The sequence below is a fragment of the Triturus cristatus genome, chromosome 8, assembly GCF_964204655.1.
Source record: "Triturus cristatus chromosome 8, aTriCri1.1, whole genome shotgun sequence".
Lineage (NCBI taxonomy): Eukaryota > Metazoa > Chordata > Amphibia > Caudata > Salamandridae > Triturus > Triturus cristatus.
In genome coordinates this window covers 823,385,957-823,412,851 of record NC_140591.1, presented here as the reverse complement: position 1 = coordinate 823,412,851, position 26,895 = coordinate 823,385,957, and the positions used below count along the sequence as shown (strand labels likewise).

Here is a 26,895-nt window from a genome sequence, read left to right as displayed (position 1 = left end):
ACGAATCACAAACCACTCACATACGTATTCACGACCAAAGGTTCTGCTAGGTTAACCCCGAGGATAGCTAAATGGATGATAGGTTTAGAAGGGTTCAATTTCAAAGTAGAATATGTACCAGGGAGAACCAATGTAATTGCTGACTTCCTGTCTCGTTCCCCTTTGAAGGTTATTGATGAGGTGAAGGAGGAAGGGAGTGATGTAGTAGTGTTAGAGATAACAGGTTTGACTAAGGAAGAGTGGGAAGAACAACAAGAACTTGACAACACATTAAACACAGTAAAAGAACTCATCCGTAAGGGTTGGCCAGAGCAAAAGAACATGTTAACTGACCTGGTTGGAAAATTCTGGGAAGTTAGGCATGAAATGGTTGAAATCAATGGAACTATATATAGGGGGGAGAAAATCGTACCCCCTGAAGGTATGAGGAACAAAATCATAACCCTAGCACATGTGGGTCATCTAGGGCGGAGCTTAACAAAAAATAAAGTAAGAGAAGGTTACTGGTGGCCTAGCATGGACAGAAGGGTAGAGGAAGTAGTAAAAGATTGTATGGAATGTGCCAAGAGTGACAAGACTCTGTCTACGAGGAAACCTCCTCTATCACCGGTTGAGGTTCCTGACCGTCCATGGTCCAAACTGGCATTAGACATTATTGGGCCGTTGAATCTAAAACAAGCCACAGACCGTTTTATCCTGGTCCTTATAGACTATCACTCAAGATGGGTGGTAACCAAATGGGTGAATATGATTGATACCAAGATCCTAATCCAGTTCTTAAGGGAAACTTTTTATGAAGAGGGAATACCGGATGCCATTGTGACGGACAATGGAGTCCAGTTTACTTCAGAATTGATGAAGAAATTTTTGTCGGACCTACGCATCAGCCATTTGAAAACAGCGTTGTATTGTCCGAGAACCAATGGACTAGTGGAACGGATGAACAGAGTCATTAAAGAGTGCATACAAAGAGCAGAGGCCACTGGTATTGCTGCTAAACATGCTCTACAGGAAATGATATGGTCGTACAGAACGGCACCCAACACAGTCACATATATATCACCATTTGTGTTGTTGAAAGGAAGGAAACCTAAAACCAATCTCACAGCAGGGTGGTTGTGTAATACCTACAACTGCAACATAGACAGGTTGGACATCGCGAGTAAAATTGGAAAGCAGCAGGAGAAGTATAAATTGAGGTATGACCAGAAAAAGAGCGTCAAGGTACCTTCAATGGAATCAGGTGACTGGGTCCGTATAGACTTACCACCAGCTAGAAGAAGGAGTTCTTCCAGATTTTCTGAGCCTATCAAGATTGCAAGTGTTGGAAGAAATGTTGTCCATTTGGATAATGGACAAACATGGGGTATGGACAGAGTGGTAAAATATAACCCTCCACGAAATAATGGTAGAACTGATGCACCTTTACCTAGTAACCAGGACAGTGTCCGCAGTTCCACAAGAAACACCACAAGTCCTGTTTGGCACAAAGACTATGTTATTACTTAATGTGTGTTATCCGTTACCTCTTTTACCCTGTGCTTTGTTGGTTTCAGTTGCCCAGGGAGATGTGTTGTAATCTTGGTTTGTCCCGCCCCCCCTTCCATTCCTCCTCTTGGTATTTCCCTTCCCTGCTATCAACGTTCTACTGCAGCCTCCTGAGAGTGTTTTGTGTGAGAGGCTCTGGACTTCGTTGTTGGTGACTTAATAAACTTGTCTTACCTTATAAGGCGTCTTCATCATAACAACTACTCTTTCATTTGATCATTTAAGAGGTTATCCATGGTAAAACAATAAGCTTAACACTCCTTCAAGACTTAGCCTGAAGGATGCTCTCCACAGCTACCACTAGGATAGCTTTCTTTAAAGGTTGTCTTTTAACCTATTACCTTAAGAGTCGAATTGGACTGGTGCAAGGTGTCCCCTATAACTAGTGGACAGCATATGCCAGGCCAACTTCTCACATTGGTGTGCAGCGGTTGGATTCAAGCTTGCCATTGTTTTACCAGATAACAAATTGAATTTCTAAAGTGAAAGCCACTTTGGTACTAAAGGTACATATAAATTCAGATTAGAATACAATAAGTTCTACTGAACTTAGGAGTTGTGTGTAGAAGGCTTAGCACACCTTGACTACAACTCAAGAAAAGGGTTCAGTAGGCCACACCTAGTGTAGGTAGATGCAACAATCCACTACACTAGAAATGTCTTCAGGATCAGGAGCCCATAAGGCCCTGGAAGGACCTTCAAAGGTCCCAGTCGACAGGTATGACAATCTCACTTTTGCTGAGCTTAGGGAGATATGCACTGCTAGACATTTGAAGACAACCAAAGGTGCCAACACACAACGTCTCAGAGAAATTCTGCTCCTTGCAGACTTCAAGCAGACTCTAGTGTTAGATGGGGTAGACAGGTTGGGTGGGCATCCCACAGAAGAGGACACCCAGGTGGTGGACTCTGATGAGGACCAGGAAGAGGATAATGAACTTGACCTGGAAGAAACAGACCACTCTATACATGGAGGTGGAGGCCCAAGGGGTACCCCCTCCATCCCTAATGGGAGAGTGGTGGATCCAAACAGAAGTAACAGATCCCCCTCAGAGGAGTCTGCCCATTCTGGGAGATCCAAAAGGACCTCTGCCTCTTCTCAGAGACGAGACTCCTCCCAAGAGAGGAAATGCAGACTGATCCAGTTTGAGCAAGCTAAGCTTCAGCTCAGGAGAGAACAGTTAGCATTAGACAGGGAGTCCCTGGAGCTTCAGAAAGCTTCAAGAAAGTGGGGTCTAGAGACCCCTGGTGGCAGTAATAATACCCCTAGAGTTAGAGAGAAAGCTCCTGACCATAGGAACCTGCATAAGATTGTGCCCCCCTATCAGACAGGGGATGACATCCATAAATGGATCACTGAACTTGAAAGGGCCTGTAAAGTTCAAAGGGTCCCAGTAGATCAGTGGGCAGCAATCTTATGGCTCTCCTTTGCTGACAAAGGAAGAGACAAGCTCCTCTCTGTTAGGGAAGAGGATGCAGATGATTATTATATCTTGAGAAGTGCTTTGATAGATGGGTTTGGTCTAACCACTGATCAATACAGGTTACAGTTCAGAGATACCCAGAAAGCACAAAATCAAGATTGGGTAGACTTTGTAGATTGTGCTACCAAGGCTCTGGAAGGTTGGTTAAATGGCAGTAAAGTAAATGATTATCAAGGATTGTACAATCTCATCATGAGCGAGCAGATTCTTAATAACTGTCAGAATCAACTATTGCATCAGCACCTGGTGGACTCAGATCTGACCTCTCCCCACGAATTGGGAAAGAAGGCAGACAAATGGGTCAAAACCAGGATCAAGCAGAATGTCCAGCCCTCGGGGGGTGCAACTAAAAAGGAAGATGCCAAAAACTCTGAGAAGGGTGGGGAAAAGGGAAAAGACCAGCAGTCTTCAACAGGCCCCCAAAAAGCAGCATCAGAAAATTCCCAATCTAACAAAGCCAAACAGCCAAGGAAGCCATGGTGTAAAAACTGTTAGCAGAAAACCCATTGAACTTCAGACTGTAACAAGGCCAAAGACTCCACCAGTACCACTACACCTGCCCCTAAGGCACCTGTTCCCCCTAGTCCAGCTATAGGTGGTGGTACACAGAACAAGGGTATAGTAGGGTTGACCCTGGGATCTGGAGAGGACTCTGGCCTAGTCAGAACACCTACTCAGGCTGAGCTAGTTTGTGATGGGGACCTGTCCCTATTTCTGAGTCCCAGTGGTCTGGGCAAATACAAACAACAGCCTAGGATAAATGGAAGGGAGTCTCTAGTATACAGGGACACAGGGGCTAGTGTCACCATGGTGACTAAGGACCTTGTGGATCCTAGCCAAATCATACTTGGGGAAACTTACCAAGTGACCAATGCGAGCAATGTCAGTACTATGATCTTAATGTATTAGAGGATCATCATGCAGCCTCTTGTTTTACCAAAAATGAGTTGAAATCTACTTTTATGAACCACAGGAATGAGAAGCGTGGGAGGACCAGTGGTAATTTAACAACCTGTCGTTTTTATGGAAGTTTTAGTGAAACGATAGGGTTTCAACCGTATCTGAGTTTTGTTTCTAGATCCTCCCATCGATTTGTTCTGACAAGACTCCGTTTTGGTATTGTTCATCATCTGGTCGCATTTCCAAGCATTAAGAAACACCCGACAGGTCCTTGCCCATGTGACAATATTACCGCACAAAGTACTGTACACTTCTTACTGTTCTGCTCATTTTACGGAAATTTCCGATCAGCTTTTTTAAAACCTGTTTTTAGGAAATATGGAGTCAGGACTGTAAAAGACACTATGAATCTGTTATTTAACCCGTCACCTGATGTATGTTTTTTCACTGCCACCTTCCTTTTACGGGCTATTAAAGCGAGGCCTAATCTGTCATTTTAAACTGTTTTAAAGTATTTATATGTTTGATTGTTAAAATGATGAAGTTTTTATGTATGTTGTGCTTTTATGGACTTTGTTTTTAAGCTCCGAATAAAGCCTTATGAACTGAACTGAACTGAGATGAGGTTCTGTGTAGACTACAGGGGACTCAATGCAGTCACTAGGACTGATGCACATCCCATTCCCAGAGCAGATGAGCTCATAGATAGGTTGGCCTCAGCCAAATATCTGAGCACATTTGATCTGACAGCTGGCAGATAAGGTTAGCTGAATCTGCAAAAGCCAAAACAGCATTCTCAACCCCTGGTGGGCACTATCAATTTATTGTAATGCCCTTTGGTTTGAAAAATGCACCTGCCACTTTTCAAAGGTTGGTGAACCAAGTCCTCACAGGCCTGGATGACTTTAGTGCAGCATATCTAGATGATATTGCTGTCTTCAGCTCCACCTGGGAGGATCACCTGAACCACCTGAGGAAAGTTTTGGAAGCCCTGCAAAAGGCAGGACTCACTATCAAGGCTACCAAGTGCCAGATTGGGCAGAGTCAGGTTGTGTACCTGGGCCACCTTGTAGGTGGAGGCCAGGTTCAACCACTAAAGAGCAAGATCCAGACCATCATGGACTGGGTTGCTCCAACCACCCAGACTCAGGTCCGAGCTTTCATAGGCCTGACTGGTTACTACAGAAGATTTGTAAAGGGATATGGATCCATTGTGACCCCCTTAAATGGCTTAACCTCTAAGAGGATGGCCAAAAAGGTTCAGTGGACTGTCAGCTGTCAGAAAGCTTTTGATGACCTAAAACAGGCCATGAGCTCTGCTCCAGTGCTCCAAAGCCCCAACTACTCCAAAGAATTCATAGTTTAAACTGATGCATCTGAGGTGGGGGTAGGTGCTGTATTATCACAACTGAACGAAGAGGGCCAGGATCAACCAGTAGCTTTTATTAGCAGAAGGTTGACCCCCAGAGAGAAACGTTGGTCAGCCATAGAGAGGGAGGCCTTTTGATGTGGCCTGGGCCTTGAAGAAGCTGAGGCCATACTTGTTTGGCACTCACTTCATTGTTCAAACCGACCACAAGCCCCTCCTATGGCTAAAACAGATGAAGGATGAAAACCCCAAACTACTCAGGTGGTCCATTTCCCTACAGGCCAATGCAGATGGCCTCTCCAGATATTTCCACTTACAACATGAAGACTCAACTGATCAAGGTTAGTTTAATGTCCCTGCGTTTGGGGGGGGGGGGTTATGTAGGTGAGTGGCATCGACTGCATAGTTGCCCCCAACTTTTTGCTGATGTTTTGACTGTTTTCTGACTCTAGCCAGGCTGTGGCCCTGCTATCCAGGACCCCAGCCTATCTGCTTCCTCTCTAAACTGATGTGAGTACCCTAGGTACATACCAATTGGATACTGAGGACACCCTATCAGCCCCTTGTAGATGGTACCCTAGGTACCCAGGGCATGGGTCCCTCAGAGGCCTATCAGGGGCTGCAGCACTTATTGTGCCACCCCTGGAACAGCCATACAAACTGACACCACCAGACCACTACTGTAGTCTGGGTAAGGTGGTGCTTGCACCCCTTACGGGAATATAGGTATCCTGTACCCCACCTAAATACAACACATATATCCTCATAGGTCAACCCTAAGGCAGGCCTTGCTAATCCTACAGGCAGGGTGCTGAGATATGTGTGAGGGGGAACCCCTATCTGAGTAGGGCCCCTCTGCAACCTACGTTAAAACTATTGCTGGGTTCTTTGTAGTGCAGCCATACCATATACTCTTAACCGCATTATAAGTAATCGCAATAACGTGATAACTTGAGAGTGGCTGCACAGAACCATGTCATTTTTGGTGTCAAACATCGAGGAATCATACCCCCAATCCAGCCATGGGAGTGAGGGCATGATTCCCCCCTGCTAGAGGGGTGATATGGTAAAAGCGGCAGATTTTTGACACCAATTTAAAAATGCACACGTAGTACAAAATGGATGCTACCCGCCACCCACACAACTCTGGCTACCTGTTGCTGGCCAGAATTCCAGCCACGGCAGCTGGACAATAGGGATCTTGTTGCAGGGAGGTGTTCCCACCTCCCCAGACAGACTATGTGGATTGGAACTGGGTGGGTGCACCATAGGATGTCTTTCAGACTTGCACGTAGGCTTCTCCAGTGCCTACTTCTGCATACACCGCCTCATACCAGTTCAGGGGCATCCTGTCCCCTGCCCAGGCGGGAAAACACACAAAGGGGAGAGGGTGTTGCCACCCTTTCCCGCCTGAACTCTCATTGGTGGGCTCTGATTCAGACACTCCCCTAATCTCTGGATAAAGATGGGTGCAGGGTCCCCAGAGTCTCAGATTAATCTTGGACTTCAAAGACTTGAACCTTTGATGAGCTGCCGCACAGCTGGATGAAGAAATCTCCCTTGAGGTAAAGGAGTTACCCCCCTGCTTGGCAGGCCCCTGAAACACTGCAAATGACCCGGTTGGAACTCCGCTGCTCCTACGGACATCGAAGACTTCTACCTACCCTGAGGTGGGTTTCCAAGCATTCCAGAGGCCAGTGAGTGTGCACAGCAAAGCTCAGCACCGTGGACCCTGTGGGTGCCGAGATCCCCAATACCCCAGGACACCGGCCACCTCTTGCACAGCACACGACCCCGACCAGTGGGGAAGTTGTGCTTTGGTCCATCATTGAGCAAACCTCTCAGCATTACTTGTGCTAAAGGACGACGCTCCAGCCCGCTCCGGCGACCCGTGGGCTCATCTTTACGCACTCCAAATTGCCGCCTCCCGCGGTCCCTTGTCTCTCGACTGGTGGGCCCAAGCGGAGGTCAATCTTTACTTTAAAGGGCTCCCCTGGTTGCTCCAGGCCTGCTCTACAGTCTCCTCGCTGGAGACCTCGCTCAGACCTCGTGGGTCTGCACCGTAGCTGTTTCGTGATCCTTGCGTGGGTTGCGGTTGCCAAGGCTTAGTGGATCCAATCCGGACACTAACACCGCAACGGCCTTCATCCTTCGTGGGACAGTCACCCTCCAGAAGCTGGCCTTCCTTGAAGCCTCCTGGACCCCGTGGCTGTTGATCCAAGTTACCCGTCATCAACCTGGAAGCACCCGACATTGAAGGGCTCTTTCTCCTGAGCTCCCTGGTCACTGGCTAGTGACCCAGACTCTGTCCCCTCTGCTTTCAGGTCCTTTCCTTCAAGATCTACATCTTCACCCGACATCGAAAACGACCTATGCACCCGGCTTCCCTGGGGCAGGTAACAGTGGACCTCGGTACTGTCGTGGGTGTGGGCCCTCCAAAAGCTTAACTCTAAGCTCCTAAACTTGAACTCCTGCTAGAAGTGTCGAGATTCTTGTAATTTCCAACCGCGACATTTCCCATAGGGTTTAATAGAGATCCCGACTGTAGTTTACACACTGCACCCGTCTCCCGTGGGTCCCCTTCCTCACTACCTTGGGTGGTTTCTTAAGGGGCCAGCGACCCTAAGTGCCCTAGGCGCTGTCTGCAGATCAGTTGTGGTTGTTATACCACTTTTTTAATATATGGTTTGGTCCCCCCCTGGGGCTCTGTGATTCCAGTGCTATTTATTGTTGTTTAAATGCTTTATTGAATTGTATCTTTACCTTCAGCCTCACAAGAGACTAGTGGGATTTGTTCTTAGAATAAATACATTTATTTTGAATATATACCTGTGTGGACTACTCTTTCATTTGGTCATTCAAGAGGTTATCCATGGTAAAACAATAGGCTAAACACTCCTTCAAGACTTAGCCTGAAGGCTGCTCTCCACAGCTACCACTAGGATAGCTTTCTTCAAAGGTTGTCTTTTAACCTATCACCTTAAGAGTCGAATTGGACTGGCGCAAGGTGTCCCCTATAACTAGTGGACAGCATATGCCAGGCCAACTTCTCACACTAACCCTGACTTCTCGACATAAAGTAGGTATCATACAGTATCCTGGCACTTGTGTTTCAGGGGCTTCATGTGTTTTGAAATACAATAATGGACAAACCTTTTCCACTTTGCAGCACAGCAAGCATGCTTAGAAGCCCTGCCACTTTCTTTGATGCTATCTGAACTCTAAGGCCTAAGGTGCCAAATAGCCAGGTTGAGCCACCTGGAATTGTAGTGTCTGATCTTACCTTGATTCTGCGTGAGAAGGTCTGCCTTTTGGGGAGCTTCTTCTGTGGAGTGATAGACATCTCAAGAAGTGTTGAGAATCAGGGTGATTTTGCCCAGGTGGGAGCCACCAGAATTATAGTTAGGGGTGTTTACGGGAGCTCCATCACCATGTATGGGAGGAGTTGGAGAGGAGGAAAAGTGTAGGCAAATATCCCTAAACTGTTCATCTATACAGCGTACCAATGGACTGTGGGTGCGGGAGCCTGAAGGCAAAGATTTGGCATTTTGTGTCATTGTGAGTGCCAGACAGGTCTTACTGTGGAACACCCCAGTGATGTAAGCACGGGAGCAGGACTTGTAGTGTTTAGTTGATGCATCCTGCTGAGAAGGTCTGCAACGTGGCTGTCCACCCCTGGAATGTAATCCTCTGGGAGGTGCATCTCATGCTGTATCATTCAGTACCATATTTGCTGTACTTATTCGGCAAGTTGCAGAGAGTGTGTGCCGCACTGTTTCTGTAAGTAGTACATGATGGTCATTTTGTCCGTTTTCACAAGGACTACCTTGCACAGGATGCAAAGAAGGAAGGCCTTGAGAGCTAGACAAATTACTAGAAGCTCTAGGCAATTGATGTGGAGACCTCGTTCATCAGGGGACCACATGCCCTGATTTGTCACTCAACAGGCCTAGTAAAATCTACTGACCCACTTGCTATGGTGAGTCAATTTTTATAAGTATGAGACAGTTTTCGAGGTTATTGGCCTGCTCTGGTGAGAGTGCTTGGGCAGGCCAAAAACTGGTGTTCTGTTCATTCGGAAAGTGAATGAGCAATAAAGATGGCTTTAAATTTTGTTTTTATCTGGTTACATTTTCGGTGTGTTCAGAGACAGAGGTCAAATGGCAGGGTATTTCTCCTTACACATTGCTGCTTATTTTTTCATGGAGATTGTTTATTTTTATTTCTCTGACTGAAAAGTTAGAGGATTTTTTAAACTGACAATCGTGTTGGGGTACAGGGAATGTGAAAGAAAACTGTCACCCTATGACCTTTTCTTCACACATATAACATTTAAATAGCTTGTAAATGAACAGTAAAAATATTTCAAACTATATTAGCTGTTAAGAAAGTACACGTTTTTGTAATTCTGAAGGGTGATAGAAATAAAGATTTTAGTAGGATCAAATCAGAACACTTAACTTGGTTATGAGCAAATGATACACATTTGCTTAAACCAGATTTTTACATATCATTTGTACACCATATAGTTTTATCAGTAAAACTGCAAGTCAGTGGGAACTTTTGTGGCCATGTCAAACGAAAACTTGTGGTTTGTAAATGATTGTGCTACCACATCATGCTTTAGGAATGTATTTGTGACAATGCGCTCCAAAATGCAAAACAGTCTACACAGCACACCCTTATCAATCTCCTGCTGCATGGGCGCGACTCATTTGATATACGTGTTCTTTGTGTGACGGTTGGATTTTTCATAATCCCTATGACTTCAGTGAAATTACATGATGGCAGGACCCCCACTCTGAAAATTGTTCCAGCACCACTAGTTCTGATTGGCTGATTGCAACTAGGGCTCTCCAGTCTGAGCCCGCGCTGCAATCAGCCAATCAGATGGCAGCACACACTTGTTTTTGGTCAATTATATAGTGTTTCTTATTAGCTGAATACAAGGCGGGTTATACAGTCTGTCATGCGTGTGGTGCCTCAGTGCCTTTTCCTGGTTTGAGAAGCAGCGTTGGAGTGCACTTGGAACGTGATCTGTCTTGGCAATTGCTTCTCCCTTGCTTTTCAAGCTGCGGCAAAGAATCTTAACACATCTGCTGCCCTGAAGCTGGGCGACCCATGACTCTCTTGCTCTAATCTAACAGACTGACATAGCGTGATACACATGCAGGGCCCTCTGTGTAACACTCCACGTTTTATCCAGGTAAATTAAAAAAAGTGTAATTATTTAAAATTTGGGAGCATTTCACAAACATTAGATTATGTTACTGCATTGAGAGGTATTAAAAATTATAGTTTATAAACATGCACTTAAAAACATGCCTGCCTCCCCCTACCCTGATAACAATGCAAGAACTTCATAAATCAGATTACATCACTACATTGAGAGTATTTATTAAAAGTGATGCTTTTTTAACATTAACTGAGAAACATTACTGCCCTTGCCTTGATAACAACGCTTTTAGGGCAATATGTAGGTAGCTAAATACCGGTCGGTATTGGCCGAAATTCTGTAAATTTACCGTTACGGACCGGTATTTAGGCAATTGAGATGTAGGAGGCCAAAAAGAAGGATTCTGTAATTATGAATCGGTAAATACCGATTCATCATTACCGAATTCAAAATTACCGATGCGGAATTACCGATTCCTTATTTACCGAATCGGTAAATAAGAAACGATAAAAACGAGAAAAGAGATGTAGGTAAATTCGGTAATACCGAATTTCATGTAATTCGGTATTTAAGAGTCGGTAATTAACACTGACTGAAAGCAGGTGGTAATCAGCTACAGTGTATATAAGCAATCCCAAAATGCAACAGTATGATCACTATGGCGGCTTTCTATGTGATTGCAAGGCGGCTACGTCTACAGGCAGCACAAGTGAGGATCTGGAGACGGGAGGAGCGCATTTACAGGCGGCGCATCACACTCTTCCAACAGACTAAGGCTGAGATCCATGAAAGGTACAGGCTACACCCCCACACCATCCTGGACTTGATAAGGGACCTGCACCCACTCCTGGAGCACCCAACACCAAGGGCGCACGCCATACTACCACATGTGCAGGTGCTCTGTAGCCTACATCTACTCGCATCTGGCAGTTACCAGGGGGTGATAGCTGCGGTAGGCAGGGTGTCTCAGAGTTGCCTATCCCGTTTCTTCAGAATGTTCCTGGATGCCATGATGCAGAGAATGCATCACTACAGTAGCTTCCCAAACACACAGGCGGAACTGCTGAAAACCAAGACAGATTTTTACCAGATGGCACAGTTCCCGCATGTCATAGGCTGTATTGATGGCACACACATTCCAATCTACCCACCAGCAGCCACTGAGTATATCTACAGGAACAGAAAGTCCACCCACTCCATAAATGTGCAGGTAATCTGCGATGCTGCCAACATAATCACTGACATTGTGGACAAATTTCCTGGGAGCACCCACGACTCATACATCTTCCAGAACAGTGGGATCTACACACGCATGGCTGCGGGAGAATATGGAGAAGGATACCTGCTAGGTAAATCACAGTGACACTCCCTTAAACCTACTGCAGATGAATGTGTATTGGTGTATGTGACTAATGGCACTCTCTTTCTCACCTAGGCGATAGTGCATCAACCCTGAGTGAGAGACGATACAATGTGGCACACAAATCAACACGCAACATTGTGGAGCGCACGTTTGGACTATTGAAAAGCAGGTTCCGCTGACTCCACAAAAGCGGAGGCGCACGTCAGTACACACCCATCATCTGCTGCAAAATCATTGCAACTTGTGCAATGCTGCACAACCTTGCCACAAAGAAAGGTACAGAAGTGGAATTAACTGATTTTGAGGACAATGATGATGAATTTGCACAGGCAGAGCCCAACGCAGCAGGAGTGCCACCAGCAACAGATGGGAGACAGAGAAGGGCAGGGATCACATACAACTATTTTTAAGTAAGTAAGGAGATACAGCCAGTTGCTGAATGTAATGACGTAGTTTTAATTTCTGGGCACTACGCCACAACACAAACGGCCAAACTTGGCATTCCAATTTGTGACATCCATAGTAGGAAGTCATGGGTTACTTCACCCAATTCTGTCCTGAGAGTGTGGGCTGCATCAGCGTCTGCGGCCACGCACAACAGTGCTGGATGCCAGTGACTGACTGTCCTCACTGGCTGTGGAACCAGTGGCAGCCCCATGCCGTCTGCTGCTCCTCTGGGTGTCTGTTACAGGGGGGTAATGCTGCTCCGACTGGTCGTGTCCTCGCTGTCCCCAAATTCCACAGCACCAGTAGTGGCAGACTGACTCGTAAGCAGCACTTCAAGAGCAGTGGTCACCTTTACCAGCCCCCTAGAGACATCAGTGCTGCAGTGCGCCAGCCCCTCCTGCATGGCCACAGAGCGCCTGCAGAGCAGAGAAGTGGCAGTTGCTAGGCGGTTCCCTGCCCTCGTATGGTGCTCCATTTTCTGCCTCTCCCTGCGCCGTGTTACTCTGTCCTCATCCATTTTGCTGCACAGCAGCATCACAGACTGGGACATGTCCCGCATGGGCGCAGCCATCTCCTTCATGCCCTCAGCCATTGAGCTAATGCCTTGTCAATGTTGTTCATGTTGTCATTGAGGCGCCTCATATGTCGCTGGACTGACTGAATTGCCTTGCCTTGTAGGCGCTGCACCTTCACCATGGTTGCCTGCAGCCCTCCGAAGACACCATGGCTCTCACCCTGTGGAGGTGGACTGCTCACACGAGCCCTGCGGCGGCGTAGGGCACCTGTGTGTGCTCCCTCAGAAGTGGACAGCAAACCAGCATTGCTGCCATCCAGTGGCACTGTAGATGTCCCCCCCCTCTTCTGAGGAGGACTCAAACTCCTGCAGTCTGGCAACAGCATGCCTCCTAGGTCTAACCACTGCAGGTGGTATTGATTCTGGTGAGGCTAGCAGTAGTGGCGAGACTGGCTGTGGTGGTGAGGCTGGCTGTGGTGGCGAAGCTGGCTGTGGTGGTGAGGCTGGCTGTGGATGTGAGGCTGGCTGTGGTGGTGTTGTATGCCCTGCACTCGTACTAGCCTTCTCTGGGATGTCCTTCCGGGGTGCCCTCTCTCCCTTGTCCTGAGCAGTCCTGCGTGATGTCTCGCCTGTGGACAGAAATTGTACATTAGCTCAGTATACCTGCAGCCCTGCATTGCAAAAATTAAAATACATTTCTGCCACGCTATCTCATTGTCCTCTGCCTGCTTATCGCTGATGTGTGTCACATGCCTTGTTATTCAGTGCGATTCCTGTCATGATAGGGGTTTCACTGACTACATCTCCCATAATGCATTGCTGGTCTGAACAAAAACCTGTACTGGAATGGGATTCACATAGCCCAATTGGGGATTTGGGATAGGGGAAGGGGGGGCACAATGCTGTGCATGCTTCTTACCTTGTTTGGAAGCAGCTCTGGCAGAGCTGTCTGCATCCCCGATTCCACAGACACTTGCTGGCTCTATCGTGGACTCCACGAGCCGCTCAAGGTCAGTCAGGGCAGGTGCTCTGTTCCTTCCTCCTCCTGTCTGGCTAGCTTGTTTTTTAAGATCAGCCATCTTCTTCTTGGTGATGATCCTGATGTCATACCACCGCTTCTTGAGCATATCAATGTCCCGGGTGGTCACTCCAATGGCATTCACCTGGGACTGGATTCCAAGCCAGATATTTCTTTTTACTGACTCTGCAACTTGCAGGGACTGCTTTCCAAACAGCTTTGTGTGCTGCTTCACTACCTCCTCCACAAGGACCTGCAGTTCCTTCTGAGTGAATTTCAGTTTCCTCTTCCTTTCCCCTCCTTCTCTTTCTGTGTCCTGGCAGGCCATTGTGCAAGATTTGCAGGAAAAGTCCAGGCAGTGGCTCTGTTGCTCTCCTCTGCACTCCCAGCCTCTCCAGATGGTTCTGATTGTGTGCACCTGCCTGGGTGTGGCCACTTCCTGGTTGGGAGGGTTGGTGGTTGCACAGGATTGGCCGATTCCTCAATTGCAGTTGTTTTGAATTTCCGATTCGGTATTTACCGATTCGGTATTTACTGAATCGGAAAGACCGATCGGTATTGTGCATTCGGTAAATATTTACCGATTTTTACCGATTCGGTAATATTTACCGAATTATTACGAACCTCGGAAATACTGATTCCTAAATACCGCTTCGGTAAAATTCGGTAATTAGGAATCGGTATTTCCAAATTACCTACATAAGGCCCTTAGTGAAGAGCCAAGTCAGAGGTTATGAGTACCCAATACTTGGGTATAGTACAGGAAGCAAACGTTTAATCTATTAAATAAAACGAAAGAGGTTTTTTGCACAGCACCCATACTGAACTTACGTATGCGGAGGTGCTCTCATAGCTCATAATGAAGAAAAGGGAGGCTTGGTGAAATAAAATATTTGCCTAGCATCTCACAGTTTGAGACCAGGTCAGAGGTGCTGGAACAATCCTCAGAGTGGGGGTGCTGCCATTTGTGTTACATCACTGATGTAATAGGAATGTGAAAAACCCAAAGAGTTGACAAATAGGAATAGAAATGAGCAACACCAATTTAGCAGGAGAGTTGTAAATGTGTGGTATGTAGCCAGGTGCATATTTTGGAGAACACTGTTGCAAATATGTAACTAATAGGTGGAGTTGTAGCACACTGTCAATTACAGACAGCATGTTTTCTATTGCAATGTCCACACATTTTGCAGTAATGTGCAGTGTGACAGACACAACTATAAAGTGCAGAAACGATATTTTGGGGAAATAAATTTACAGAAAATATTTATCATTTTCACATCATGAATTTATGTCCCTTGATTTGTTTTGATCCTTTTAAAATGTTTGTTTCCCTCATACTTTAAGAATTACAAAAAAAGTGCATCACTTATGTTTTCTTAACTACAGATTTTGTTTTGAAATATTTGTAAGGTTAATTTCCAGGTATTGAAAATTTGCTGTGTTAGAAAAAAAAATGACATCCTCCAACCTTTCCCTTCACACTTCCTGTACCACAGTAAGATTGTCAGATAGTTCACTTTACAAAATCAATTGACTTTCCAGTGAGAGAAAGAAAAGTTCCCATATTAAAAGAATATGCAGCAATTTGTCAGAAGACATAGCCTTACATTTGACCTTTGTCTATAAAAGCACAGCAAATATGACAAGAGAAAAACTAAAATGCAAAGGCATCTTTATTACTCATTCATCTTTGGAACTCGAGAATAATTATTGTAGGGATGCTGCAACACCCTCAGCTCACCCACTTCCAGAGCCTGTGGCCCAGTTTATGGGTCTAGAGCATTACAGTTAGGTTGAGTATATTATTCAAGTCCCTTGGCCTACAGTCGCAGAGTCCCTAAAGGGATGAGTCTATAGTAATGGACAACCCAACCTAAGAGAGATGAGTCCATGATAATAGTCACTTTCAAAATGGTCTTTAAGGGAAACTGGCCCTTATCAGCACTAGATTTTCCCAGTGACCCTCTGCCTGTGACAACTATGCTGAGAGGCACTCCTGTAGGAGGCGCATATGGAGTCTGGCATGGGAAACTATGGCTATGTAAGAGGTCATCATGCCCAGGGAGCACATCAATGCTCTGACTGAGTTGGTTATTTGGCTGAAAAGAGGCAGTAGTTGCTAGAATGTCAGCACACTTTGTTGATTTGGGTACGATGTGCTAGTGACAGCAGATAGAATGGAAACGAGAAAGGGTTGAACTTGGAGGGGGTAAAAGTTGGGAATTGGTGGCTTTTATGGTTAATCACAGGTTGTGGGGAAGGGAAATAGCGGTTTGAGTTTCAGCTAGTCTTCTGTTGACTACTTGTATCTAGATCAGTCAATTGCCTAGCTAGGGGAATGCATGGGCATCTCCCTTTCTGAGGTGAGTGGCTAGCACCTGCTAGACATTTTGTGAAGCCCTTTGAGGCTGTGGGAATGCTGAAAAGTAACAATTTAAATTGGTAGTGCATGACAATTAACAGAAAGCGTGGCAGCGCTGATGACCAGGGTGAATGTGGACGTTAAAGTAGGCATCATTGATATCTGGCACTGTCATGAAATCAACTTGTTGGAGCAGAGGGATTACATTCTTCAGTTTTCATGTGGAAAGGTATCAAGTGGACCTACCTGTTGGGGGATGGAGATCGAGAACAGGTCTGAGAGAGCCATCCTTTTGTGGAATGATGAAATATAGAAAGTGAACCACCTTGGCCTAATATTGATGGAGCACTGGCTCTACTGTCCCTTGGGTAACCTCTACTGGAGAATGCAAAGGTGATCTGAGCTCATGCTATGTGGAAGTGGTAGGAAGCTTGGTGAGGTCATAGTGAGAGATCCCAATCAGTTAGGCTACTCCCCTTTGTGTCATCTGAGGTACAACTGAACTGCAGGGTACCACAAGGTTCCTCTCTTTCTCCTCACCTTTTTAATAACTATATCTACCCCCTGGTCAGTTTCCTTAGGAACAAGGAAATAACATATTTAACTATGATGATGATATGCAATTATATTCACAATCAACGATAGCCACAAGTCTAGACAACAATTTCAGGACACTATGCTGTTCATCCGGGATTGGATAAACAGTAATCAGTTGAAGTTGAATTCCGACAAATCTGCGATAGTTATTACAAACAGTAAGGTGGACCATTGGATCCCATCACTCTGGCCCAGCGAGATGGGTCCCCCTTCCTATCCTAAAAAGGCAGTAAAAAGCCTCAGGGTCATCATTAATGAAGAGTTATCATTTAAGCAGCAGGTAGGAGCTGTCACATCCTGCAGCGCATAAAAAAGATAAAGAAATTCCGTACTAGGGAGGCTCTGATCCAAGTAATATTAGCCCTAGTCATGTCTAGAATGGACTATGCCAATTCCCTTTACTTGGGTCTTCCCAAAGTCCTATTGTGTAGGCTCCAGTTAATCCAAAACCAGGCAGCTCGATTTATATAATATCTGCCCAAATATGGCCATATCAACCAAGTGACGAAGGACCTTCACTAGCTGCCAATCGCACAGAGAACAATGTTTAAGGTGTGCTGTACGGTCTTTAAGACTTTGTATCTGAACTGTCCTGCTTTCGTTAAATTGCGGATCATCAAGTATTATCCTACCAGAGAACTGAGATCTAGCCAACTAAATTATTCAAGTTCCTCCATGCAAAAAACATTGGACTGGGGGATGCAGGTTTTCCGACATTGCCCCTCGAGTATGGAATACTCTGCCGTTGGATCATAGGCCCACTTCTAAGTACACCAGATTCAGACAGCTTCTGAAGACATGGCTATTCAAACAGGCTTACCAATACCTGTGGATCAAGGCTGTATTAGCAACCCAGCGCCAAGAGACTGTCTGGTGGACGTGCACTTTAGAAATTGCCTTTAACATAACATAACATAAGAAGTTCATGCCAAAGGACTGTGAGAACCTACTGGTCTGAAGTGATTTCCTCCTGGTGTGGAAGGAAATGTTGCAACTTCCACCTGACAAGTGTGTGATTTGGTGAGGATGTGGATTAAGTCAATGGTTAAAGGTAGTGCCCCTCCACTTCTACCCCTATTGGAATGGTTATGTCTTGCACGTGTAAACCCTACAGCCCTGGTGGTTGTATGATTGCGGCTGTTTTTGGTTTGACTTTTTTATCAAGAGATTTGGTTTTGTTTTGGAGCAAGGTCTCAACTGGTGTGCCACTGGATTCAAGCTATATCCAACCGAGGAGCCCAATCAGAACTACATAGGTTTTGGGTTGTGTTAGAAATGGGGGTCTCTAGTTGGCAGAGGTAGGTAGCTTTGTCCAAATAGGGACCCTTGCTTCTAGTCAGGGACAGGGGGATACACTTTTAAAATAACCCCTGCTCTCCCCCTTGGTAGCTTGGCACGAGCAGACCGGCTTATCTCAGAAGCAGTGTGTAAAGCATTTTTAAACACATACAGTAACCCAGTGAAAACACTACAATTGGACACCACACCAGATTAGAAAAATAAGTAATCTTTATCTAAACCAAAACAAGATGAAACAACAAAAAAATCCCCAATACAGAATCAAAGAAAATATCCTTAAAAATAGGTTATCCACTCAAATAAAGTTCCTAGCAACAAATAACTCCATTTGGAGTTATAATGACGATGAGACCAGTGAAAATCCCAAAGTACGGCACTGACCGCGGGGTGCGCGGCGTCGGGCCCACAAAGAACAGTACCTTGGAAACAATGAAAGGAAAGACGGTGCACGGCATCAGGGAGGTGATGCTTCAGTGGCGCCCCGCGGCGTCGGTTCCTTACGACCCCAGGGACGGTGAAGCCTCTGTTCCTTACTAGAGCGCAGGGGAGGTGAGACGACGGTTCCTTACTGCGTCGTGGAGGTGACAGCACGATGGCGCAGAAACCTCCGTTCCTTACGGCGGTGCGCTGTCGATGGATTCGAGTTACCCACGTCAAGGATCAGCTCTGCGTTGATGAAGTCGGCTTCGGAGTCGAACGGCATGGCAGCAGGACTATGCCGCAAGTCGGGGTCGTGCGTCGTGCTCTTCACGAGCGGTCCCCACGGCTTCGGTGCAAGTTACGGCATTGCTCGCCGGCTTTGGTGTTGCAATTTCCTTCTGTGGCAGCTGAAACAGCAGTTCCAGATGCAGAGAGACAGAAGGGATGAAGTCTTTGTGTTCCCGAAACTTCAGAACAGGAGACAAGTTCAGTTTCAAGCCCTTGGAGATCTTTTCTTCAAGCAGGTGAAAAAGCAAACAGCAAAGCCCTTTTTCTCCTTTCCTTGACAGCAAGCAGCCACTGTAGGCCAACCCCAGACAGCAAATAGCACAGGAGCAGTATTCCTCCTCAGCTTATCCGGCTCTTCTCCTTGGCAATGGTTCCTCTTGATTTTCCAGAAGTGATCGAAAAGTCTGGGGTCTCGGACCCTCTTTTTATACACCAAAATCCTTTCTTCTCTGAAGGCAGAGAGTACCTGTACCCAGTCAAAACCAGTTCCGTCCTCACTGGTGCATCTTCCTGGCAGGAGGTGGAGACAGCATTGTTGAAGGCAGACCAGGCCCATTCAGGTGAAAAGGAAATCTCCTCCCCTTACTCTAAATGCAGACCAGGTCTATTCAGCTCAGCCCTGACTCATCAGACTTCTGGAGCCACTGCCCTTCTCCAGCCAATGTCATCCAAAAGCCAGACGTGCAATAAACAAACCTAGCAGAGGCACACTGGATAGTTAGGCAAGAAAATACCCACTTTCTAAAAGTGGTATTTTCAAACACAGAATGTAAAAATCACCCTCACTAAAAGATGCACTTTAAGATTCTAAGTTCAGGCATACTAAACTTTACTCTCCTATCCTGTTCCCAGGGTCAGTTATGTTTATAAGATGTTATAAACAAACTCCCCATTCTGGCCTATGGGAACAGATAGCCTTGCAATAGTGAAAAACAAAATTAGCAGTATTTCACTATCAGGACATGCCACACACATCAGGGCATGCCCTACCTTTCACATACAATGCACCCTGCCCACAGGGGTGCATTGGGCCTACCTTAGGGGTGACTAATATGTAGAAAAAGGAAGGTTTAGGGACTGGCAAGTGTGTGCACTTGCCAAGTCGACATGGCTGTACTAGATTGCACACAGGCTCTGCAATGGCAGGCCAGAGTTACATTTTACAGGCTGCATATGTGGGTGGCACAATCATTGCTGCAAGATCACCAGCAGCATTTAATTTACAGGCCCTGGGCACACAGAGTGCACTGTACTAGGGTCTGACAAGTAAATAAAATAGCCAATCATGGAAACACTAATCCATAACACAATTTACAAAGGAGAGCATAGGCAATTAAGCACTGATCAGCAGTGGTAATGTGCCCAGAGTCATAAAACCACCAACAGGTCAGAAAAAATACAGGAGGAAGGCAAAATGTTCTGGGATGACCCTGCAAAAAGAGCCAAGTCCAACAGGTTGCTTGTGTTCCATTTCGACTGTTCTTACTAGAGCGGAGTCGAGACTGATTTGCACATGGCTGGGTCCAAACTGAGGTGGCATGGTGGGCAAAAGAATGATGGGTTGGAATGCTACCCCGAGCAATTGCCAGTGGTTAGACTTATTGCAGGCATTCGTCCCATCAGCTTTTGCATGTTTTGGGTTGGTTTCCTGCCCTGTACTACTGCTTACCAACAGAACCACTGCTTACTGGGGTCTGCAGGCACCCATTGACTTTCCACTAACAGTGTCCTTTTATTTTGTTTCCAGCATCTCATCAGCCTGAGGTCCGAAGAGGTCCTCAGCAGCGAATGGCAGGTTGATGACATGCTGCTGGACTTCTCACTTGGTGCCTGATATGAGAACCAAGAGTGACCGCAACGTATGATGTAGGTGTTTACTCCCCTGGCAACCATGTCAGCAGCGTCAAGGGCACAGCGCATAGTGGCTTTCGAAATGTTTTTTCCCTTGGCCACTATTAACTCCTCTCTTTTCTCGAACTCGTCCTGGAGATGTTGGATGAGCTCTTCTATCTCCTCCCACTGAGCCCTGTCATACCATAGAAAATACCCAAAGAATTGAAAATATTGCTGCACTGATCACTATCCTCTTGCCAAGTAAGTCAACATGCTAACTATGCTTTTCAGGTGCTGAGGCAATGCTTGTGGCTTCAGCAGAGTCCATTTACTGCATTTTGCACCACCAAGGATTCAGAGGAAATATACCCCCCGAGGTACATACGATGAAGAGAGTCTAAACATTTTTTTCTATTCTGGGTGTAAATACCCAGACTTGACAGGCCCTGCAAGCCTATGGGGGCTGGCTTAAGCATTTTCTTTAAGCAGAAGGAGCAACTGCACAGGCTACTTCGTTTTAGAGAGTGTATCCACCAGGAGATCCTCTTCTTTGGGCATGATGTGCAGATCTAATTGGTAATAGGCAGCAGCTCGTTGGATTACCCCATGATACAAGTTGCAGAATCATCAGATGGGGAAGCCTTTAATGAAATGACATCGGGTTTTAGCACCGGAAGAGGTGCAGGTGTCAACATATCCATCAGCTTTTAAGGGTGTTGATGGTTTTGGGTGCTGGAAGCTTTCTCTAGACTCAAAGGTCGATGGGATTCTACACCCCTTGGTGGATCCCACCTTTGCTCCGTTGCCTTACCTAGGTGCCAATCAGAACCCAAAGGCAGGAGACAACCTGAAGGTGACCATTTTTTATGTGCAGGTCAGAAGCCCAACTGCCTTGAGAGCTGTGCTCCTCAGAGTGTGGCGTCTTATGACGTTTCCGATGGGTTTTGCCCTTAAACATACTTGCGCATCTGGGTGCAGTCTTCGTGCGGGGACCCATATCGGATAAAGAAGATGGAGGGCCTTCTTCTTCCTCTTCATTAAGTGGTTGAGGCGCTGGAGTTAATTAATTGAGGGCTGGGTTGGTGAGGCGGGACATCTGAAGACTTTACTTCCTCGGCAGCGAAGGGTCTGGGTCTCAGAAGATGTCTGTGACTTCTCTAGTTGGCTGTCTTTGTATTCTGATGTGGAGCTGTCAATCTGATAAGGATTTTTTTTTTTAACTCCGGAAGGGGTAACAGGAGGGACACTTGGAGTTGTTATGGTCTGGAGGTAGACAAAGATCGCAGAGGCAATAATGGTCAGCCAAAGGATACTTAGCATGGCAACAAGGGCGTTTCCTGAAGGCCGTCTGATCCATCATCTTTTATGCATTGACATTCTCCAATGTTGAAGACTGAAGATCAAAAGCCCAAGACCTTCAGAGGGCGGGGACGACTAGAGAATTAAGGGCCCGATGTTGCCTAAAAAGGGAACGCAATGCGTTCAGGAGTTGTGTCTGGGAGACCCATCTATACACATCCAAATTTGATGGCAGAGAAAAGCAATATAACAATGGAGTTGGTGCCCATGGGAACTGCCTACGAAGGGAGGAATCACTTAACAACCCGTGACTTGAAAGACTTCTTCAAACAAAAACAACTGCCAACTTCCGACCCAAACACTAGATGGCAGGAGTATGCATAGTATGCTACAAACCTATTGGTACCTCTTCTTTCCCTCCCCTTCATGATTTATCTTTATCCATGTATACCTTTTTATTAAATCTTTGATGTGCACATCTGTAAGTCTCAAAATGCCTTAATGTTTCAAACTGTTCATGTAACCACCTTGTATATAGTGCTTTGCCACCTACAGGGTCCTCTAGGGGCTGTATAAAACTAAACAAATTCTACTTCGACTCCTAATTAAACAGGCGATCCTTCATAATATTTTCATGTTTCCTTTCTCCAGCAGTTCAAGTCAATAGCCAACAAGGAGCTCTCAGGTGCCTATGTGTATCTAGTGAACTAGGAGTTTAAGATAGCAGAACAGCAATCTATCTGAATGTTAACAAACACTGTAAAACAGAACTTATCTACACACACTATTGGTTGCATGTATTACATTTCCACAACATGGTTTGCAATTTATTTTTCCAAAGCTGCCTTAAGGTGACTTTGTATTATAACAAATCAAAATTTCCTATAATGTTTAACAAAGAGGGCACTAAAACTAACTTCTGAGCTCCTTCACCTTTTGTCTAATTTCCATACATGATCCTGAAACTCCGAGTGCATGATAATGCCCTTACAGCTTTCAGATACCTGATCCTGAAGAGTTAATGCTGTAGGGCTATTTATAAACACAACAACCATAGTAAAAAGAAAAAATGTTGAGGTACTGTAAAGAAAACGTTAGATGATTATTTTCAGTGGTTGGGCTGATTAGACTAAAATGATAATAAAACAATTTGAACTCACTTTTTGCAGTGAATAGTAGGGTGCTTTCTACTTGGTTCTCCTATCAGGATCCAATATTCCACTTCATTTTGCATGAGAGGACCTCTGTTGATCAAAATATGAAACTTGTTTTTTTTGTTTAGCATCATATTTACATTACTTAACAAACTGCAATGAGTAGGTTAACTTTTTGGAGTTATTTTTGCAATCTACACATGTTAAGTTCAGTTGCTGAAAAAGCGGCCTTACATCTAACTCAATTTTCTTCTCTTTCGTAAGTTTCTGTATTATGCAATCAATGTACATAATAAGAACATGAGATAATTTCCTCACACAACAATAGCAAATCAATTTAAAATGTTCAAAAATGAATTCACTTTTTAAAACAGCTCTTTGTTTGTAGGCTTCTTAAGATTGTCCATAAAAACTTTCAAGAGACCTACATAAACATATGCCTCTGGGTATCTTGACAAAAACATCAGAGCATCTACTGCCTAGCTTAGGCATACCTTCCACATCTATGTTAAGAAAAACACAACTTTCTTCTCAGACTGCCAATAGTGTTTAAAATCTGAGTCTGTTTTTATAGTCAAAAGCAACTTAATATGTTGGTGAAATGTGATCGATCAAAGGGCAATTCATAGTATTCATGTATACTAGCGAAGTGGAATTGGCCCCACTCGTCTGCGATTTGCTACTTCTCCTAATCACTTCCTTTTCACCACCAGTTTTTCCCAGTCTTTTTTACTCAGCATCCTCCCTTGACCCCCCCCTTCTTAATTGGATCATGGTGAAACTACCAACAATAAAAGGTACTGTACCCATATTAACTTATTCTGCTATTCTTTTTTCACTCATCCAATTCTTCTATTATATTTATTTGCAGGGCCTTATCACTTTCTCCTTTTTTGAGAACTGTCAAGCTAGGATACTTGTTTACAAATTTTTTTGATCTGCACTATGGATTCAATAAGAACTTTTTTGATACCATTTTTACATCAGGTTTATTTTTTTCTCTTTGAAATTTGTCCCCATGACCTTCTACCTTTGGCAATGGTTTGTCCCGATGTTGAATAGACGTACGTTGATGGTGACCACCGCAGTTTCAGTTTTGATGATCTGGTTTTACAAACTGTTGCTACAGGAGGTGTCTTGAGCAAATCCAACATGTTTCTGTTATAAGCCATGCAAAGTAGTATATCCTATAGCCAGACTATGGTAAGCATCTCTGTATTGACCTTTTATTATTTATGTTAACCATTTGATTGTTCATGGAATTAACTGGGTTTCAAAGTTGCAAAAATATTGCTATGTGATACATAACACAAGACATCAGACAGTAAAGCAACACTGAAGAAACAACATAAGATATTTCCTGATAACAAAAACTTAGTAAGTCCATAAACACTTAAAAAAATATTTAAAAAACTAATCAAACTGTCTCATAATTCAAGTGAAATTAACAGGGCCCATGCATTGTAACAGCACCCGCAAAGGCAAGTGTAAAATAAATCTACAACATTCATAAATACACTATGATGTTATTCAGAGTACCATGAAAAGGGAAGTTTTTAAAAAGTCTATTGATATAAATCCCTACAAGAGAAGAGTAATTACATTTTTCCTAACTTGCGCATGAATGTTGGGAATAATAATGATTTAAGGGACTGCCATTCCATTATGCCCTTTTGACTGAGTGTTCAAGCATTAAGACATTTAAAGCAAAACGTCCTTTGTTCAAAGAAATAATATAGGCACGGTGGAACTTAAAATTTCTTACATTATGAAAGTGTTGATGTTTAAGAAATTAGCGAGTTGTAGTTATACCATTAAGATATAAGGTCACCTTGGATCAATACAATAACACATAATGCTGTAACAAATGTGCATTTCCCTAGCATCCTAGTGAATTATCTGCACCCAGAAGCAAAAGGCTGCAGAATTCCGTAGGCTTTCAGGTGTAAGGGAAGTGCCTAGCTCCAGGGTTCTAGGTGCTCGTATCCCAAAATTAACATCTCCAATGTAGTTGGCATCCTTAGAGTATCACCTTCTCTGCGATTAAAATATAATATTTTTGATTGTAATGTAGTGATTCTTACCCAATTCTGCAGTTTCAAGAGCTATATATAAGAGATATTATATCAGTATAATCAAATGTTATGGTACCCGCTATTTATCAACCTCAGAAGGGTATAGGGGATGTATTGGCCCTGTCTACAGATCACATCAGGTGCCAGTAACAAACATTTGTTTCACTGACTCAATCTGCCCGCAACAAAGGATTTCTTTAATTGGAATTGGAGTGACCCAGCGTTATTAAAGATGCTTCTTTCACCAGCCTGTTTAATGATGTGTTGAACTACTAGCCTACTTTGTATTATACGTGCACTGCTACCAATAAGGGAGAGGGTGTGTCTGAGCACTGTGTCACCTACACTAGCAACCCCATCAACACCTGCCGTCAAACCAACATGGCAATCTTGACAAGTCTATTATCGAAAACCGGTGCAGGATGATTTTGTTCCCAAAAGCAGACAGATTGTAATCAACTTTTATGATTGCCGCAGTGATTGGGCACCTCTGCCCTTGATATTTTATACAGAATAAAATCTGTGTTAGGTTCAAATACATGTAGCAGTTTCATTTCTGTGTGAACCCTTACAAATTATATGTTTTTTGGCACACTGAGGGCTAAGTATTAGTCCAACCCTCCTCCAAACCCCCCAATCCAATCACTGCAACTTGAACATAATGAGAAATATGGAGATGTGTCATTTTTATCAAATGTGTTCAATATTTTGTTGCATTTGACAAATGGCCAAACCTAAATCCAGGAACGCTAATGGAGATAATGTTGTCCTGAAAGTCTTAGGAGTGTTGCAACACCAAATATATCAAATTGTGGCAGAATCACAGTTCTCTTGATGACATATCTATTTCAGTACTATATGGAAAGTATAACAACTACATATTTCCTAATTCTGTACAACCTACAGAATGAAGTGATACAAGCCAGAATACCCTTGACCAAACTACAAATACTATAAACGTCTGCAACAGGAAGAATCTGACAGACATAATGGTTAATACTTTGTGTTTATGTCTTCTGTCAAAAAATTACAAAACCATATCTCTTTTTACTCTATATACGCACCATTTTTTGATTTCAACTATTGGTCTCTTTGTGAAATTATTTAGCTACACAATTGACCTCTAACTAAATTTAGAATTTTGTTTACCTATCCGCATTCTTACTTTCTTGTTCCGCATTCTAACTTTCTTAGTTAGTTGGGTATCCAACCCCACCTTCCATAAGAGATAAGTCGCATGCCACATCTAGCAGACAATACTACCAACACTCACAAAGGGGAAGAACAAAGTTGAAGGACCTGCTCGCTTGACTATTATGGCACCATACGTAAGATCTACAACTGAACACACTCATACTAGTCAGAGAAAAGGAGGATAGAGTCACCCGCTGATGTTCAGCTCTCCATGACACCCAACACCATCAACAGGCCAAGGAACCAGTTAAGCTTTAGGCTATAAAAACCCAAAACATACCACTAGTCATAAAGTAAAAGTAATAACAAATCCACGCTTACCTGTATGCTTTACCTGCCTTTAGAGGCGTAGCTTCAAATCCAATAGGGCAGAAATAGTGATTCTGGCAATGATAAATGTAAGCCATGGATTGATCTTGTAATCCTTGTGTTAACTTTCCCAACGCGCCAATAGCTGCAAATAACAAGTATTTATTAAGATAATGTCGCTGATCATGAAGTCTTTTTGTGTTTGCTTTCTCTCATTTTATAGTTCCAGGTAGATTGTGTGTG

The 26,895-nt window shown here is 44.4% G+C and overlaps 1 protein-coding gene across 3 annotated transcripts in view; it reads right to left on the bottom strand.

The window, feature by feature from the left end:
• Positions 1 to 26,895, bottom strand: part of BIVM (basic, immunoglobulin-like variable motif containing) — a 277,159-nt gene that overhangs the window by 91,394 nt on the left and 158,870 nt on the right. For all 3 annotated transcript variants that reach the window (XM_085622282.1, XM_085622284.1, XM_085622283.1), the window contains 2 exons: positions 26,665 to 26,797; positions 23,081 to 23,164 (listed from right to left, as the gene is read on the bottom strand). In XM_085622282.1, coding sequence (XP_085478408.1) covers positions 23,081 to 23,164; positions 26,665 to 26,797 — 217 coding nt within the window. The remainder of the gene's footprint in view (positions 1 to 23,080; positions 23,165 to 26,664; positions 26,798 to 26,895) is intronic.